Source organism: Heliangelus exortis, chromosome 28 (genome assembly GCF_036169615.1).
Source record: "Heliangelus exortis chromosome 28, bHelExo1.hap1, whole genome shotgun sequence".
Lineage (NCBI taxonomy): Eukaryota > Metazoa > Chordata > Aves > Apodiformes > Trochilidae > Heliangelus > Heliangelus exortis.
The window spans coordinates 5,154,362-5,174,174 of record NC_092449.1 but is presented as its reverse complement, the minus strand read 5'-3'; the positions used below and the strand labels follow the sequence as shown (position 1 = coordinate 5,174,174).

The 19,813-nt window shown below is 42.4% G+C and overlaps 1 protein-coding gene across 4 annotated transcripts in view; it reads right to left on the bottom strand.

Moving 5' to 3' along the window:
* KDM4B (lysine demethylase 4B) overlaps positions 1-19,809 on the bottom strand; it is an 83,066-nt gene extending 63,257 nt beyond the window's left edge. The window contains exons 1-5 of one of the 4 annotated variants that reach the window (XM_071728067.1): positions 19,534-19,809; positions 6,896-7,049; positions 4,742-4,917; positions 3,767-3,881; positions 2,577-2,770 (exon numbers count right to left, since the gene is read on the bottom strand). In XM_071728067.1, the coding sequence (XP_071584168.1) occupies positions 2,577-2,770; positions 3,767-3,881; positions 4,742-4,917; positions 6,896-7,049; positions 19,534-19,733 (839 nt within the window). In that variant the 5' untranslated portion in view covers positions 19,734-19,809. Of the gene's footprint in view, positions 1-2,576; positions 2,771-3,766; positions 3,882-4,741; positions 4,918-6,895; positions 7,050-12,425; positions 12,492-19,533 lie in introns of those variants that run through there. The other 3 variants (XM_071728063.1, XM_071728064.1, XM_071728066.1) reach the window with 3 other exon arrangements.
* Positions 19,810-19,813: the final 4 nt, after the last annotated feature.

Genomic DNA, 19,813 nt, shown 5'->3' with positions numbered 1-19,813 from the left:
TGGGCAAGTGGCATACTCTTGCCTTATGCTCAAGGGACCAGCAGGGAGGCCTGCCAAACCAGCAGTGGCATCTTGTCACAATATATCTATTTTTGTGTTGCACAGTGTCATCCATATAAGAAAACTTAGCTGAAGAGGAAAACGTTTTGCTCAAAACATGGTCTGTCCTCAAAATCCTAATTTCCTCCCAACTGTAAGGTTTCTAGAACCAGCTACTGTTAAAAAGCTATACCAAACGGCTGGATAAAAAAATCCTCCCCTCTATTTAAAGTAGAGTAGAAGCATCTTTTTATCAAAACAAATAAACAAACAAAAATCCTTAATAAAATAGTCACAAGGAAATGCAGAACATGTTCCTTGCTTTGGTTTTTAAAAGCAGCACCTCAGCTCCTTTACAAGAAGTTTTTATTATTTCTCAATTCCAATTATAAGCAGTAGTGACTGAACTCTGCAACAACTGAAGCCCCTCAAGGGAGTCTCAGGTGTTCCCCAGCATCTCCCCAAAATCCTCAGAAGATCAGACAAATAAAAGCTACCGAGAACGTCTAAGACCTGATACAATTTAACACCTACAATTTCCACCTCTTTCTGACTCTTAAAGCCTCCATACAAACGTGCTACACAGAGGTGGTTGGGGTTTTACTGTCAGGAGGTTTGCTTTGGTTGTTTCTCTACCATGCAACCCCCGTTTCTCACAGAAATCCCTATTTCTCACAGAAGCAACAGCTTCATGGAATGAGGCTTCCATCCTTTTAATTTACACAGCATCTGCATATCTACATATGGTAGCTATGAGACTCCAAAAAGAAAATGAAAACCTACAGAAAAAAATCCCAACCAAGTAAAAAAAAAAAACAAAAAACAAACAACCCAGCAAACAAACCCAAAACCAACATGAAGTGCCTAAGATGCATACAAGAAGAAAACCAGTTTAGGTTGGGCTACAAATATTTAGTGTGTACTTCTTTAAGCAACTGTTCCCTATCTTTTTTCTCTATCTTTTGCTCACAAATATGAGAGTTTGTGGAGCAGCCAGGCATTATTTTCACAGGGTAACCAGCTTCTCTTTTCAAGGTAATCCATTCTTATTTCTGGTTTGGTTTTTTTTTTCAAAGTAATGAACCTCTGTTCTGGATTTGGGACAAAAAGCAAACAGAAGAGGGAGATCTGATGATGGGCAGGCATGAAAGGCATGGTCAGACATCCCTGATGGTGTGACCCTAAAGCAAACCTCAGGTCTGCTGCTTGTACAAATTGCAGAGCCAATTCCTGTGTGCTGAAACCACCAGGCTAAAGAAGACACCATCTTTTCTGTTGGCTGCTGAGCTGTGTAGGCAAAGGAGGGCAAGTGCTTCCACCTACTGGAGATGAGGACAGAAACCAATTTTCTATGCACTGCTTCTGAAGATGAAGGAAAAACCTCCCAGTACCTAAAATGAGAGTATATCCCATTTCATTCCTAATGCAGAAATATGTTTCTTGAGATCAAGTGTGTTTAACAGAAGCATCATAAAAGATTCTGTGAAATCCTTCTGTATCTGCCTGAAAGAGGGAGACAAAGAATCAGGGATGCTGAGGAAAGAGCTTTTCTGACACGTTGGAAAGACTTTCAAAATTCCCTTTAGATCTAGAAGTGAAGGTTACAGATGCAGCCCCTGCTTCCACTGCTCTCCCAGACTGGAAGAGAACACTGTCTCCATTCATTACAGCCTCCTTGCCCCTGGTAGCTTTTATATGCCCACAGGCACTAATAGCCTGGAGATAGTTGGTGTCACCAGAGACTCATATTGCAGAGAGATGGGAGGATCTTGTCTGCACTGCCAGGGCACGATGACAGCAGTTTCTCTGTGACATTTAAGCTCCAATTTGCACGCAAATGTCAATATTTATTAGTCACATCAAGATCTGCAGCAAAGTTCTCCTGGGTTGCTAAGTCTCTCTGGTTATACTTTTAAATAGAAGGCTTGAGGAGAAAAAAAATAAAGACAGAATGGTTCTTGGTAACTTCTTCCAGACTTCCTAGCTTGACTTCATCCTTACCTATTGATATTTTTGTGGAAAGCTATTGCCTACCAGTCTATGATGAAAAATGCTCACGACCATGAAAAAGTAACACTTTGACCTCCCCTGTCCCTGGAGTTATGAACATGTTTACAGGTTTTCAAAAGGGTATTTTAAAGTAACAGATGTTTCCTGCCTACAGCACAATGCAAAAAACAACAGTCTGTCACTGTTAAAGTGCATCTGAAGCATCCCCACCACCACTTGCTCTCCCACATCAGTGAGTGCTCTCCTGTGCATCAGCTTTTAAGAAGTCCCAAGTGTTGAAATGTGGTTTTACCCAAAATGTCAAACCTCCCTAATTCTGCTAATTCTTAGAAAGGCAGGAAATTAGGCCTCTGAGCAGTCAGCATAGAGGAAAGTAAAACTGCTTCCAAATGCAGAGTAGAAGAGAAAAAAAAAATGGGAAGTGAGAGATGAGGCAAGCCTGAGGGAATTAGGTAGACATGAAGAAAAAGGCATTGCAGTGGTGCCTAAGTGAGGGCAAAGGTAAGTAGTCACCATCTCTCACTTACCAGGATTTTGGCTCCCCAAAATGCAAATAGTTGATACTGTACAGATCCATGTCCTCTGTATGCCAAGCAAATGTTGTCTTCCACATCCCAAAGTAGAGGTAGGGAGTGTTTACACCCTCTATGATAATGCCACATTCATGTTCCACCATGTCTAAGAGGGTGTTCAGATTGCCAATATTCCATTCTTCCACATCCTGTAATTGAAAAGAAATGGTTTGTACTGGAACATACCAGGACTTGCTGTAGCAGAATAATAGCCCACAGCTTCCTTTCAATGCCCTAACATGTGGCTATCCTACTGTAATCTGCATTAATTTAATTCCACCTCCTTCCAGAAAGCTTAATTTTAATGTTCACCAATAATGATGAGAAGGATGCATTGCTACCACTTTGTGGCAAAGGGACTGATAATAGCTGCTCACTAAATGTGTTCACTGAAGAGGCACTTGTACTATGTGATTCCTTGCCATTAAGTAACTGTTCTACTAATACATGTAAGATGACCTAAATGTAAAATACACTTCCCAATGACACATTCCACCCAGATGTTCTTCAACTGATGAAGATTTATCAGCTGGTGAGAAACAGTAGACTTCAGTGTGGCCAAAGTGGCAGAACTTTCAGAAGTGAGAACATCAGCTCAGTGTTCCAGATGAAGAACGGGGAAGAGTTTTGTTGTTACTGGTATTCAAAAAGAAAGATAAGTACTAAATCTAAAAATAATAGTTGGCTTTCTCTGATCAATACAGAAGAGAGAAACTGTGGTTTATGTGTACCATATAAACTGGTCCAAATCTTCAACCCTGATGTGAAGATTAATATACTTTCCAAAAGCAAAGAGTATCCTTCACACCCTTTTTCCCCACTAGACTTCAGCAAGTAACTGGTAAGTGTAAAAGCAATGCCAGCTTCAAGTTGCTTGCAAGACATGAAACTCAAGCTGCTTAATCTTGAAACTTTCTAAATCAACCTCAAAAAAAAAAAAAAAAAAACCAACCAAAAACCAACCACAAAATCAAAAAACAAACAAAAAAAACCAGAGCAGAAAGGGCTGAGAAAGGAATGGGTTAAAAGAGAGATGAATAAAAAATTCTGATTTACTAATAAATTCTGGTTTACTGTTCCTTAGTGAGAAAAGAGCAATAAGGAAGTCAGTATTCATATTTAAAATAAAAGATCATTTAACTTACTGAATCATAGAGTGAGCCACTGATATCAGCTCCATAAATTGGTGAGACAAATGTCAGGTTCTTCCAGTACTTGCGCTCCAAGTCCTCAAAATCTTGATGGCGTGGAGTACAGTACCTGATAAGAACAGGGAAAAGATAAGGATATAAAAAGTACAAGGAATATTCATCACTGACTGATAAATGACTGAAAAGAAGCATGCACTTCAAGGCAGGCACACTCAAGAGGTTATTGACAGTGCATTTCATTTTTAATCCCATTCAGAGATACAGAGTCATGTAATTTACTGCCTTTTAAATCATTCTACAAAACCTTTGACTGCACAGTGACCAACAGGATGCAGATTCCTGGGAAACACCAGATCCCCATCCTAAGGATGCACAAGATGAAGTTATCACACAGGAAGCTGGGGGCAGGGGTTTGCAGTATTAATATTCTAAGCTGAGTGCATGGTGTCTGTGTTGCTCAAGTTAAAACCCAAGGCACTCCAGAGCTGTAGGAAAGTGACTCTGGAAAAAAAGATGAACTGCAGCTTGCAGCAGTTGGTTTGTCCCAGTTAAATGCTCTGTGAAGTTCCCAGTCACTTTGGGAAACAATCCTGCCACAGGTACGGGCTCAGGCACCCCAAGACACTTGGATTTCTTCTTCAGCAACAGAACACAACTTCCAGAACAACCATTCATAGGCCCAGAGCTCATCTTCTAGTCCCAAGCCATTCTTTTTCAGGCAGATTCTTAACCAAACATTGCCTTTGAATAATCTTTCTATAGCAAATCTCAGAAAAACATCTAAGCTGCACCAGAAGCCACCAAGTTACAAACTTGTTTGAGATTCTGGATGTAAGCTTTCAAGAAAAAGCTGTTTCCTCAAAAACACCCCCAAAATCAGGGCTGCATTTTCTTTTCAGCAGGTTTCTAGAAAGACAAGGTTCCTGCACAACCCCCCATTCACCATGTGAAAGGATCACACCAACATACTTCTCACTGTTGGCCAGACGTCTGTATTCTCCCACAGTCATTGGCTTCTTCTGTATGTTATACTGGGTGAATAAACCTGACTGTCCAGTAACCACCTGCTGGATAGGAGCTGGAATAACCATGTCATCTATGTCATCGTAGGTTTTTCGAGGCTTCCATTCCTTAGGAGGAATCACCTGGAATTGGGGGGAAAAAAAAAAAAATCAAAGAAATCCAACACACCACTTTGTGTTCACACCAAGCAAAACTTCTCCTGAAGAGAAGGCTGCTGAGGGGGAAGGTATTTCCTCCTCCTGCTGCAGGTTATCAGATAACCAGCACATACAACAAAACACCTGCTCTGCATCTGCTGAAGCACAGGGCTGGCTGACATGGTCAGAGGGCTGCTCACCCCCCTGCCAGCAAACCCAGCCCTGCAGTGACACAGAAGAGGGGCAGTGCTGATACAAAGATTTATTGCTGTGCCAAGGAAATACACTGCATGCCAGAAGGGCTGCACATGCCTTCCCTCCAGAACACCACTCCTCCTCACCTAACAGCCCACAAAGCTGCATGAAGACTCCAGCAGCTTTATCTGCATGTTGTGTCTCCACAACTCCACAACCTTTTATAGTCATCTGACCCAGTGTTCTACCTAGCACAACACAGCATGGTTTTCTTGAGGGGGCTGGGGTTTTTTTTCATTATTTGCTGAGGTTTTTAAACTATGGAGGCTTAAAATCCTGTTGTATCATTGCTGTTGATGTTCCTGTATTTGTAGGTGACACATCAGGGACCAACTTTTATTCTAAAAATGGGCAAAGGATAAAGAAGAACTGAAGAAAACCCTGGGGAATACATCGTGAAGTCTTTCTTTACATCTTGGAGGCTGCACACACACAAAAAATAAACTGCTGCAAAGCAGTGCTGATTCTGGAAGAAAAAAGCTGTAATTTTAAACAGAAGAGCTGCCAACAATTCTAGGCTCAAGATCAGAGAACAATCAGTGGGGCATATGGAATGAAAAAACATCTGCAATCTAATTTGGTGTAAGGATCTATGAAAAAAAGTTAGGAACTGGAGGACAAGTTACTGATTTTCACGGGCATGGCACCTCCAGAATATGAGCCCTACTCCCACTACAAGGCTATGAACTGCAGTTGCAATAGAAACACAAAAATTAACTTTAAATACTCAGATTTACTGCTACAAGCAGATTAATTTCTTTACAACATCTGGAATTCACCAACAACCTTTATTAAAATAATCTACCCTAGTGGACTCCTAGAATAGAATTGCTGGTACACTTGAGTGGACAAGGAAACATTTTGCAGCTGGCTTTTTATCAATACCCAGCTCTATTTAGAACTGTAATAAGGCAGTAATTGGCCTATGTTTTAGAAGAAATATGAATTATTTCATGCCTCACAGCTTTGTTTCTCTGCTGTGCTTTATTAGGTTCTGCTAAATACAACTTAACTACCTTGCTACCTTGTCAGAACAAATGACCTCTCTCAGCCTATGGTGCAAAATGACACAGCCACAAATTCTGTTTCTAACCAGCTGGTCCTGATTTTTTCCATGCAGTTGTATGTCAAGGACTGGATTTCAGAACCTTCACATGAAAGGTGCTCATATGTTTCTTGATGTTTTAGAGCTGGCTGGAGAATTGCTTCCTAAAGGTCAAGAAGGCTTTCAGGTAGCTTGGGACTTACACATTTACAGGTCCACAGACTTCAAAAGCTTAATCCTTGAGCCTACACTCTGGAGTAGCTGGAAACCTCATCTCCAGCTGTGTGAGAACCATGGCTACACCTACCTGTATCCTCAGCAACAGGATCACGACATGACAATCCCTTTAACTTATCTCTGCAAGGGCTGGGAATCCCTTTGTTTCCCAGTCAGGGATCAGATAGAGACATCCTGCAAATAAACACTTCTTTCACTCTTATTAAAGGCCTGAAACTTCTCTGCCTTTCCTCTCCCAAAAATTGAAACAGAGATTGTAAGTACAATTTTCAAAACCACACTGCTTGACTGCATGAAAATGAACTCCTCCTGAGTGCTGTGACTTCAGAGACTCAGCAATAATTTCTGGGACCTCTTACACAAAGCAGAGCCAGGAGTAAAGCAGCCATCAGGAAGCTTTCCAGTTTCCCAGCTCCAGCAACTCACCTTGGCAATCCCTGCCCGGTGAGCTCCCTGGGATTCCATGTAAGCAATGTACTTCCCAAAGTCCCGAAACTCCTCCAGGGTGGGACGGAAGGTCATGATCTTACAGCCAGGGTTCTGCTGACTTTCTGACCCCATATTTTGACAGTAGTGGTGCCTGTATAGGGGAAACAAAAAGGGAGAAAGAAAGGTAGAAAAAATTATATTATTGGTTAAAACTCTTTGTTTTCTTTCTCCTTGCTTTAATGAATTTCACAGAAAGGAATGGGTGTATTTCTCTCCACTGTTCCCCCACAGAAGTATTTGTAAGCACTGTTGCCTCTCATGGATATGGAGATCTGACCAAAATCCACTTATCTGATTTGTTAGCAGGGCACTAAGAAGGGTCAGGTATCAGGGAACACCAGAGAGATGGGACATGGCCTAATTATAGATCATGGATTTAATGTTGTCCTCTCCATTCATCATGTGGGGTCATGTCCCATCACAAGAGTGGCCACCAACCCCACACTTCTCACTGCTTTCAGCACCTACCCATGTGTGTGTGGACCAGCTGCCCCACAAAGTTTTCCATCAGAATGCTTCATCCTTTTCCACCTAAAACCAACAGCTTTGGTCAATGTTATTTCTTTTTCATGTGCTAGGCTGCATTAAAAATTAGAAAATTTGGGATTTTTTTAAATGCAGCACCCTTACACTTTGCATTTGCAGTGCACATAGACAATAAAGTGTGAGACAAGAAAATTAGATGCACAATTTCAAACCCTTTTTCAAAGCAAATTGCTCGACTTACTTCAAAATTTTCAGGGAAAAAGAATCCCCAAAACTTCAGGATGAAATCACGATTTTTAGAATGGATCTGATAAGAATGCAGACGACACGTTTTAAAGGCATTTAATTTGCAAACACAGCTACAAAAATATTCTCCATGTCAGAAAAGCAGCAGCACATACAATGTGCTCAAGCTATCACCAGAGGGCAGCATGGGGCCTTTCAGGAATAAAAACTTCACCAACCCGACATCAAAGACTTGTAAATCACAAGCAAAACATGTTGGGATTTAAATTGACTTCAAACAAGCCAAGTAGTATTCCGGATGCTACTAAAAGTACTCTTTGTGTTAGGAAAAACAAAGCTAAACACAGAAATACTGCTATATCTGTGGTTTAATCAGTCAGCATTGCACAAAACTCAAGACTTCTCCACAGACTCACATTCTCACCTACATCCTACACCAAAACAATCACACACTAATTTGGACAGATTTAACACCCAAGACACTAAGGTTTTCTTTACAGTTTCCACTCTTTTCTTCAATTTTTTTTTCCCCAAGGCAAATGAACAGTTCTGACTTGAAATTTTAACAAACAGAAGATCTCAGAGTAACTTCTGTGTAAAATTCATTTCAAAGCAATGGTCTGCAAGGCTAGGCCCTTCCCCAGCTCAGTCATTAAAGGAATTTCATGCATGAAATTGCAGCTTCTCACATGCTCATCTTCTCTAGCATCTGCTTGATGCATCCTCAACCATGCTGCTACTGCACCCCTAAGCTAAAAGTGGTGTCAGAAAAGCTCTTCCTGAGCCAGGAGCCCGATAATGCAAGGCACAATCTATATTAAAATTAAAGAATAACCCCCAACACTCCACAATATCCAGGAGCAAAACCCAACGGAGGCAAAGAAAGATGTCATTTCGTTTGGAGATTTCCAACCTTGCCATACAGGAAAAAAAAATTGGTATGTTTCGGGGTCAGCTTTTTAAGGTAAGAATAATACTTGATCCATGCCCACAAGACTCATTGAACACACAAGCATTTTGCAGGAATACAGAGAGAGGAAACATATTATTTCATCCCCAAGACAAACCACAGGATCTGATAAGCTCTGGGCACCCATCTGCTGGAGGTTTCCTCCAAACTGCCAAGAAAAAAAAAAACCATTGTTCACCAGGAAAACACAGCTGATCCTGGTGAAGAGTCAAAAGAAAACAAAAAGTCACTGTTGGAAAAGTGGGACAAAGACAGAAAACATCCTTGAATTTCCAACTCTATCTCCCTGAGAACACTTCTGCTATTTTTCAACCAGGTCTGTAAATGCCACCAAAGCAGCAGTGAGGCCAGTTCTGCAGCAGCACTGTGCACCCACTGATCAGGAGTAGCTGGCTGGGGAAAAGGAACTTGAATTCCATCCTGAGGAGGATCCATGCCAGCACCATCTGCTCTAGGGATGCCTTCCCAATATTCACAGCTTTACTCACAATCAGGGATTTTAAAAAAACAGTCAATGCTAGGTTTTACCATCTCTCCCTCAAGATCATCGCCAGAAATTCCAATTTTTATTCAATAAATGTGAGCTCATAGTGAAAAGAAATGACAAAGGGGGAGCTGGGCTCAAAAACTGCTTCTGGTTTACCTGCCACAGCACAAAGTCACTCAGCAGTCTGGAACTGCACAGTGCAGCACAACACATTTTTCCATGGTTAATCCCATGTCTTTATTCTACGAGTATCTCAACACCTGCCCTGGATAACAGTAGCTGCAATGTCTGTTCATTTCACTACACTTATTAATCTAGAGACAATCAGTTCAACTACTGGTAGAGAAGCTTCCAAAGCTTGGATGTGCTTCCCCCCACCAACTCCAAGGAGCCAAAACATACAAGCCACAGAGAAAAAGCTCAGGGAGCAAAGAATTTCTTTCTTAACTACTTTGCACAGAGCAGCACTAATGTGTTTTGGAAAAACAGCAGCAGTATTTACTGTTCACTCCCTCCCAGCTCCTGGGAGACAAAAGGTTGAGGGACAAGCCCAAGGCCATGCTGCTCCTCAAGACAGCCTCAATAAACCCTTAAGCTCCCCAGCATCACTGAGGTAGGTTTCACAGCAGAACCCAACTATCTTGAGAACACTGGAAGTGGTTTCTTTTCATTCACACCTCTGCTGTGGGGTGGGGAAGATGGTGATGATGTCAACTAAGTCTTCTCTGTTCACTATTCATAGTGAAAAGGATGATTTTGCAAAAGGAATATAACATCCCTATTAGTTCTTAAAGTATTTGTTTTTCTCAGCTGGGTGTATTCTGGGTTTTTTGGAAAAGAAATATGAAAACCTAATTCACTACCACAGCACTAAAACTTGTCTCCAGAGGAATGATCTCAACAGACAAAAAGAGTGGAGCTTTTAATTTCAATTACATTTACAAGACTTTCTCTTCGAAAATTGATAAAAACTAAGCCATTTGTGTGACCAGAACCATATGCCTATTGATTGAAACCTTTGTATGTCAAATAAAAAGCCCAGGGTACCCAACTGAGATCAACAACTTGTGCTTTCTGAAGGATTTCCAGGATGGAAAATCCTTCCTCTAGGGAAAGGTTCAGGACTTTCAAGTAGTTGCCCACTTCTGCTTTTGAGTCCAGGGGTAACTGTGTCTCCAAACTTTGACTATTGGTGGAAATGACCCTGCCTTCATGCACCAGGCCTGGAGCTGAACACTGTACCTCCACCCAAACATAATGCAAACCAGTTTGCTATAAACTCTCCATTATCAATCCAGATTTGAACAGTAAAAACACAGCAGAGTTTAGGGCAGGAGACTCACTCTGTTTATACAGTAACACTTGACAACCAACTCCATTCTTTCTAAACAAACTTCATATGCTCTCTGGGACTATCATTTTATTTGATAAATTGAAGTACCCTTCAATAAATTTAAAGAAGGCACCAGGTCTAAAAGTAAACTTCTATGTTTTCCCTGCTACCATGCACATCACACTGTACACAGCTGACAAAACCCCTTCTGAACAACTTGCTGTCTCTCCAAAGGTGCTGCTTTCCACCATCGACCCAAAAAAACTCTTCTTTGCCAAAGGCCTTGAAACCACACATTCAAAAAAGATAATAGAAAAGGCCCTTTGGAAAACACCCCTACAGCAAAAAAGGAGAAAGCAGGCATTGAAAATCTGATAGACAAAACCACTGCACGCCCAGCTACAGGCAGTTAAAACAACTTTGTGAGAAAAAGCAATGTAGCATCCATAGTGACTCCACAAGATTTCCCTGTGGTTGTGTTGGAAGGGGCTGGAAAGGCACAAGAAATCTCCTCCCAAGCAGCCCCTGCAACCTGCTGCCAACCTGGAGCAGAAACTACACCTGCTCACACGGGTGGTGGGCACACAGCCTGGCACTGCCATCACACCCTGCTGAAGGGAAAAGAACACAGACATCACCAATTCACAGAAAAAAAGAAAAAAAATCAACAAAGCACCAGCCAGTTTGTAGCAGGAGGAACCTTCACTTCAGTACCAACTTGGACAGCTACTGAGCTCCCATCCTTGGATGTTTGTTCTCCTCTTGTGCCAAACGTGATGATTTGTGGTGCCACAGTGCAAACTGATCAGGGAGCTGCCTCTGGGTGCACTGCTCTGCTCTCAAACAAGTGTGTCCTTGCAGGGGGAGGACTTTATGGCAATGGTGCAAAGCCACCAACTCAAACCACAGCCTCAGCATGCAACTAGGAGACTTTCAACCATCCAAAACAGTTATAGAAAAAATCCCAGTGGATTAAACTTTCCTAGAAGGCACACTTCTAGCAAATTCTCCTCCAACAACGCAGTCTCTTCCCCAAAGAGGACAGCCTGGTATCTCCAGTGTAAACTGGAGTTTGTACATGCCTAAAACAGATCAAGGGTTACTCCTGCTCTCCAGTGGAATTGCCTTTTTATTACAGAACACTGAACTACTAACTCTTAATCTAATCAATGCAGACAACAAACATCACTGCACTTGTATCACCCATAAAACTGCTGTTAGCAGTTAAGAAAATTAAGTTCCACAGCTCATTACACTGTGTAAGGACAGTGAATTATGCACCCTTGCAAGAGACTATCTAGAGGACAATGCAGGCCAAACCAAAGCAGGAAGTGTAAAAAGTGCAGTAAGTCCCAGATACTGATGAGGCAAAAAAGAGGAGATATAATGAGAAGATCTAAATGAGGCACATCTAAATAGCTTAGATAATTGAAGACAAAAAGAAAATGTCACACACAGCACAAAGCACCAAAATCATTAATATATAACAAATTCTTCACTTCAGTGCTGAAAACCTAGCAGCTCACTCTGGGGAAGAAATTCTGAGTGGAAAAAGCTGCTCTCAGGCAAATAATTTACTTTTTTAATACTTCAGAAAGATAAACAGAAATGCCATATCTCAAGCAAGTTTTAAAATCCTAACAACAAAAATCTTAAAACTTCTCTTGCTCTCCTCCTTTCATTATAACCCTCTGGATGTGTCAGAACACAATCAAGGCCTGGCAGCATGTCAATGGGAACAAATTCTCTGATCTTATTATTGTTCAACCTTCTCCTTCTTACCTTACCTGGCAATATCCCATGAAAACTCAAGTCTTTTGATCCCAATACACCTACTAAACCTCCCCTTCCCTTTCAATACCAAGAAGGAAAAGAGAGGTTTGACTCATCCTCAGATTCCTCATGCTAGGCCAGGCTGGATAGGATATTAAGAATTCCTCATTACCCAGACATGGTTCCCACCAGCCAGCACCAAGTCCTTCACTTGGTCACTGCCACAGTCAGTCAAGCCTCCATCCCTTCACCACCTGCACTCCCTGGAAGCTCAGAGATCCTGGAGATCCATCCCTTACCTCACAGTGCCCTGGTTCTACAGCTGTACCCAAAGACAGGGCACGGAACCTTTCTGGTTGGAAAGGAGCTTTAGGATCATCAAGTCCAACCATTAACCCAGCACTGCCAACTCCACCACTAAACCGTGGCCCTCAGCACCACACGTAAATCCTTGTTTTACCCACAGGCACCAGCAAAACCTTAACCCAACTACTTCTGTCAGTGTGTGGAAAACTGAGAAACTGAAGAAAGGATTTAAATGTGGTCATTTCTCTCCCCGTCCTCAATTAAAGTGTTCATCATTAGGGTTTATGCCCATCCTTGGGAGATGAGGCCAAGTTGGGCACTGCTGGAAAGAGGGAGGAGGCAGAGCAGTCTCCCTCACCCACAGTAACACACTCTGTTCTCAGCAAAACAAACCCACGTTATAGACTCCATCAGACAGCCAAGCAGCAATACCAGAAATCAGGATTCACAGTCTTGTTGCAAGTTTTTCAACTCCCTCTGCTCTTTGCCAGAAAAGCTTTGAGAAATGCTTCTGCCTCAGTAACCACAGCCCCAGGCTCAGACCTGCACCTGGCCCTGGGCAGCAACCTCCCTTCAGGATTAATAAATAGGAAAGCCTAAAATCTGAATTTTGCCCAAGTCTAATTCAAGTCCCTGGCAAACAAAATGAAAATACTGTAAAGTTACAAAATGAAACAAACAAACAAAACCCCAGAAAAGCATGTATTTTGTGTGCCTGAATTTCTCTCTCTGACTTGTTGAGTATTTCTGAGGCATTTCACATACAGTAAACAAAGAATCCTCCTCATGAAAGAGTATTTTAAATTTACTTTTAAATCACTATTTGACTACTACATACTGAGTGGAAATATTAGTGGAAACCTCATATTTATTTGAAAAGGCATTTTTTTTATTAATCAGGCTGGAACTTAGGGGACAGATTCTGCTATTTCTGTCTACTTCCTTTCTCATTAAGCCAACTAATTATACTCCAATTTACATCTGGATTCACATGGATCAGGTGCTATTGAAAGCCTCTTGCCAGAACAAAAGAAACTCTTGCAAATCATCAAGGCTATATAAAATAGCCATTTATGTATCATTACTTTTAAAGACAAGTTAGGTGTTGCAAGGATATGGGGAGAAGGTTTCCTTTCTTCCCGAGAACCAGATTACAGCATTTAGACAAAGTGCTAATTTTTAGGCTTGCAGCTCAGCCCAGTTTAAAAGGACTGTAAGAATTTACAGCAAGAGTTTTAAACTAACACCTTTTCCTCAAAATTATTTATACATTTCCATCAGGCACAGGTCAGGACCTACCAGATTAGTGGATGAAGATCTACAGTGCTTAGGATCTGACAAATTTATAGCACCTTCTATTAAATTTTTACACTCCACAAGGTTTCCCCAGAATTCCAGATTCTCCTGTACTTGAAATCAAGCAGCATATGTAGCTCATTAAAGTAAAATACAATTTTCCCTCTAAGCATCCTCTTTGCTATGTAAGCGTACAGTTACTCATCCATTTCTTCAAACTGCAGCAAAATTGAGTCAAACAACATGTAAAAGGAGAAAGTGTTCAGATTTAAGAGCAGTAAGTGATAAGAAATTAGAACAGTTCATTATTGCCTGAAGTAAGGTAGCCAACACATAATGTTTATTTCTGACTAAACTCAGAACCAGTACTCAAGTGACTCCTCCCTCAAATTCAGTGTTTTATTGAGTAAGCAAAATAAACTCATATAAAAAAAAAAAAAAACCAAAACAAAAAAACCCACACCCAAACAAACAGCATACCACTCCTGGGAGAGAATCTATAACCAGGTATCTTAAAAACTCCAGCTACTGCATTACACAGTTGTTATCTCTGCTTTATTTTCTCTATCTTCACTATATTTACTGCAAGGCTACAGAGGTAAATTAAAAAAAAAAGAAAAAATAGAATAAAAATAAAATAATAATTTAAAAAATTAACCTGGACTGTTCTCAGCAGCTTTACTGTGACTTTGGATCTTTGATGCCAGGTACACAAAACTACTTAGGGTTCATTCTGCTACAATACCAAAAAGAGAATTTAGGAGCTCACCATTTCAAAGTGCAAGATCACAGCAAATGGAGAAACCCCCTGCCCAGACCTGGAGCAACTGAGGTAGAAAAAGGTCCTCTTTTGGGGGATTCCTCCTTGGCCTGAACAAGAATTCAAAGTCTCATTGCACAAGGCTTGAATTCAATGCAAGAGTGCTGCAAACCTCAAAGTATTATGAAGTAACCCACTGTCCATTATTCTTATCAGAAATTGTGTGCATTTCAGCAAAACTTGATTACTGCACTGCTCTGTACAACAAGGTAATTCCTGTATCAGATTAATACCTTAATGAGGGCTAATTCCCAGCAGCCTTCCTCCAGCAAACCTGCTCCAGCTCCAAGCATGCAGCAACATTCTCAGTTACTTGCTCAACTTCTCTAGGTTGCTTCAGGGGTTTTTTTTGTAAGAGAATTTCAACAAATGTGACTGCTATGACTGCTCTTGACTCTTTAGCCAGTGTAAAAACACAATCTTGGTTTATTTCTTTTGCACAAGGTGCTTTAGGTCCTGCCTAGAGTGGGTGTGACACACTGACCCAGATTCCAGGCGTAAGAGCAGCTGCACTGCCAGAAAATTATCTGCTCAGAAGAGACTGAGCAAGTGGCAAAGCCAGGAGGGAGAAGAAAAGGACCAAGAAGCAGAACCTAACTCCTACAGCTCCTGTAGACTTCAGGAGGAGCATCCATCCTCAGCTGCACCTGTAAGTAACTCAACTCCTCATCTTCAGAGAGGAGTGGCACAGTCTCCTGGTAAACATTTCATTATCTCATTTCAGATCTATTTTAACACTTTTTAACGAAAATTTCAACTGAAAGCAATGACAATGTAAAACCTAAATGAAAGCAAAAGCTGGGAGAAAACCAAGTTGTAGGGTCAAATCAGCTTCAAGATAACATTAGACAACTCTAATCTCTCCCAGCTCAATTTTATCCGTTTCTCTCCAGAAGCTACAGATCCAAACCTCAACATGTCCATCACAGCCAAAGCTGCACTGCTTGTTTTGCCAACACAGAACTGAGAATAAATATGGCAAATTTCATATCTACAATAAAAAAAAACAAACCCCAGAGAAGCTCACAAAACTCTTGCCCACTACTCTGAATGCATACCAGAAATTGTAAAGGGCTATCAGAACACCACTAACATCCAACATTATCTTCTTATGCCATATTCAAATCCAGTATTTTTACCAAATAGGTTTAGGGAACAAAAGAACAATATACTTCCCTATACTTCCCAAGAAATTGGCATCTGTGGCTTGCTCATGAGCCTTTTGAAACAGCAAAGAAAAAAAAGGAATTAAGTGGCAGGTCATTTCTGCCATGTCTGAGGCACGTGCAGACTAAGATCTTATACTGCACAGAAACACTACAACAGAATACAAATGCATTCTCCTGTGTTAGCAGCCATTCAGTGAGAACATAATTGAGGAGCTGCTCAATTCATAAAGAATAATAATTTACTCCATGAAAACATAAGTGAAATTAAGTACCTTAATTAAGCCCTGGAATAAGCAACTGTATCTGTAAATTGTGACAAGACAGAACATATTTGGTCCAAAACAAAGATAATAATAAATACCTTACTAAGCAATTATCAGATTCCTGAAAAAAATACTGACAATGGAAAAACACCCCCAGTGATGATATTGAGAACAACACCACCACATTAACATCACCATACCTACATACAAGATTTCTGCCAGCATTCTGCAGTACTCGGGGGTATCCGTTTCCGAGAGCACCAACCACCCCAACCATCTTTTGATTCTTAGATAACAAAGAATTCCTCTGCCTTGCACAGCCCTGGAGAATCCTGATGGCATCCAAATCCATGAAGCAAATCCCTGACTTGCAGTGACATATTTAGCTGTCATCCATCTTTGATATTAACAGATGCTATATTGCAAGTAACACTGCATGCAGCACATGCAGGCAACCGAGGGACAGACAGGAACAGGAGCTGCAAACGGGTTTTAACAGCACACAGGGAAACGTCTCAAAAGTGAGGCAGAAAAGCTGGAAAATGCACTGGTTCACAGTTCTTCTCTATTGCCCAGAATTCATTCAAAGGAAATAAAGTTTCTAATTCTTCCGACAGGCCAGAGACTTGCAGCATGTGGTAAGTGATGGCTGTCTCAGCCCGCAGCAGGACAGTGTTGGTACTTCTGTGTGAGCCTCCCTAATCATGTGGAAACTTTATGGGTTAATTACGGCTCCCTGAATGCCAACACATTGTTTACTGTATCACAGGTGGACATTCTAAAAGAAAGTAAGTCGACAAACCTCTTGATAAATGTACAAAAAAAGCCTCACAACGCGTCTAAGTAATATGCTTATCCAGCACTTCTGGACAAACTGGTTTTCCCAACTCACACAAACTTTCCTGAGACCTCTTCTACAGAAAGAGCTCCGAGGCTTAAGGGGTTACCTTTTTGATTAGTTTTCAATTCCCCTTTTCTGCAGAGCAGAATATCCCTGGATATTGTCTGTTAAAACACAGGAACTGAGACTTTTCACTTTATTTTGCTCCAAATTCAGTTACTTTAACAGGCCAGTGAGTAGTTCCCTCAGGCTATTTATCAGCATTATCTAGACAAAAAAAAAAAAAAAAAAAAAAAAAAAAAAGGGGGATTCTCCCTGAATATGCATTTTGCTATCAACTTCTAAAGAAATCTCTTCTGTATTTAAAGTCTTACTTATAAAAGCCCACGTTCACCCTTAAGTCAAACTCTGAATGCCAGACCTGTGTGCTCTCACCCATGTTTTGTAAAAACTTCTCATGTCTAAGACCATATATATTCTGGTCCCACTGGATCAGTGAATTCTCTTTTCAAGAGGAAAGAAAAAAAAAAAAAAAAAAAAAAGGAGAAAGAATAATCCATTACTGAGCGTTGGACAGCATTTTCCTGTCAAGAGATGTTTCAGAGAGTGTCTCATACAAGAGCAGTAGGTCTGGAAGAAGGAATCAAGTAGATCCACCTACGTGTACTTTGCATAGGAGTAACTCCTACCACTAATAAGAAAGAAACAGCCCTGGCTTCTTTTTGGCACTGGAGGAGTTGGTCTGCCTGCCTCGACTTCTTTTGCTTATTACAGGGAAACCTAAGAATTAGCTACTTGCTGTCAAAAAACAATTTACCCCTATGTCCTTCAACAGTTATTTTATGTAATTGCTGGAATGTAACTGTCAAGTTTGAATTTCTAGACTGAAGATTGAGAGATTATGCAAATTTTAACAAAACAGGAAAAGGAAACCAAAGAGGAAAAAAAAGGAAAAGTTTATAAAAAAGGAAGTTATTGTGCATGAAAAGGGAAAAGAATAATATATTAAAAAAAAAATCTATTAGGTTTCTGATTAACTGAGTTCCTTAAAATTGACTCCTTTTGGTTAAAGGAAACTTAACTTCAGAAGAGGCAAGCTTGATGTAACACAATTATGTTTTTACACTGTCCCAGCACAAAGACAACCGAGTCACACAGCACAATTCCAGCGTTCTAGGCCTTAACAGCCACACAAAACCAGCCTGTTCCCCAAACAGCACACATTCTCTACAGAAGCTTTTATTAAAAACAATAAAAGTTAAAGAACATTGAAAAAGATAAATCTTGACTTGTGGCTTTCACCCTTTAAAAGAAAGGAGTCCAAAACAGACTTTCTGCAATTCAGCAGCTCCTATTCTGCTTTATAAACCACCTTCAATCAGAATTAAATCCAGCTCTAAAGGAAAACCAAGCACTACCTTTAGACGACGAGTTTCCTGAATAATTTCCCCTTCCACCACGTATTACAGCCCAAGAAAGCCGAAAATACTTTCTATTTCTTTTCTTTTTTTTAAAAAAAAGGGGGCAAACTGAGCAGCTAAACCCTTGTCACCAAAGCGTGACAAGACAAGTAATTTCTGCAGCCCACAACTGTTTCAGAGCCGGACACCTCTCACTTTTCCAGCCTGCAACGCCTGCGCTGAAAGCTGCTGGGCAAGGAAGAGCCTCTACGTACAACAACCACGGGGGTTTCTGTTCACGTCAGGCTTAATTTAAAAAAAAAAGTGAAATAAAAATACATTTTAAAATCCTATATTTAGTCCCTGACAGTCCTGAAGAGGAAATTTAAAGAAAAAGGAAAGGAAAAAGCCACGCCGGTATCATATTCTGTTGCCCCCAGGTTTCCTCGCAGCCAGGCCTGCAGTTCACCCACAGCCCACGGACCTGCGGGCAGCTCTGGGCCCTCAACCCCTCAACCTCTCTCGGCGGAACCCCGGTGGGTCCGGCCGGTCGCAGCTCCATCCCCGATGGAGGTCAACAACCGTCCCCGAACGCAACCGGTAACCTCCGGGGCAGCGTACGGGAACACCCGGGGCCTCCCCCCGGCTCCACATCAAAGCTCTGCGTTCCAACCCCGCACTCCAGAACACTGCGCGGAGGCCGGGCCGGGGCCCGAGCACCGGGGGAGGGTGTGGGGTGAGGGGGACACGGCGGGAGGGGGCTGTACAGGGGAGGCTCCTACCGCACCGCCCCGAGACAAAGCGAGCGGCAGGTCCGGGAGGAGCGGGCCGCGATGGGCCCAGCCCGGCCGGTGGTGCACAGGCCGGACCTCCGGGTCCCGGTGGCAGCCGAGAGCCGGGCCGCAAAGAGGGAGGGAGGGCCGGGCAGCGGAGGAAGACACGCCGGGCAGCCGTCCGGAAGAGAGAAGGCAAAGCCGGGGCCCGACGCTGAGGAACGGCCGTGGGGAAGGGGCTCAGCCCTGAGAAGGCCAGCGGGAACGGAGCCCGTCACACCGGGAGAAGAACAGCACCGAACCGCGGGGGGCTCCAGAGCCGCGGTCCCGGGGGTGGAGCCGCAGGCGGCGACAGGCCCCGGCGGTGAGGAAGGGAGAGAGAAAGGGAGACAAACAGCGGCCGCCCCCGTACCTGATCCGGCTGACAGTCTCTGGCGGAGGCTCCGGCTCCGGGCTGCCCGTCAGGGGAGCGCCCAGCGGCCCGGCGCAGGGGTCAGAGCGGAAGGGGGGTTCTGAGGAGAGCTCCGCACCCCGCGGCCAGCACCTGCCGCCCGCCTCCTCGCCCCGCTCGTTGGCTGCGGCCGCCACCACCTTCCCCGCGATTGGCTGCATCGCTCCTGAGCGACAGCGGCTCCTCCCTATGGCAGCGCCGCTCACCCAACAACAAGCCCAAGGCGTCTGTTGATTGGTGG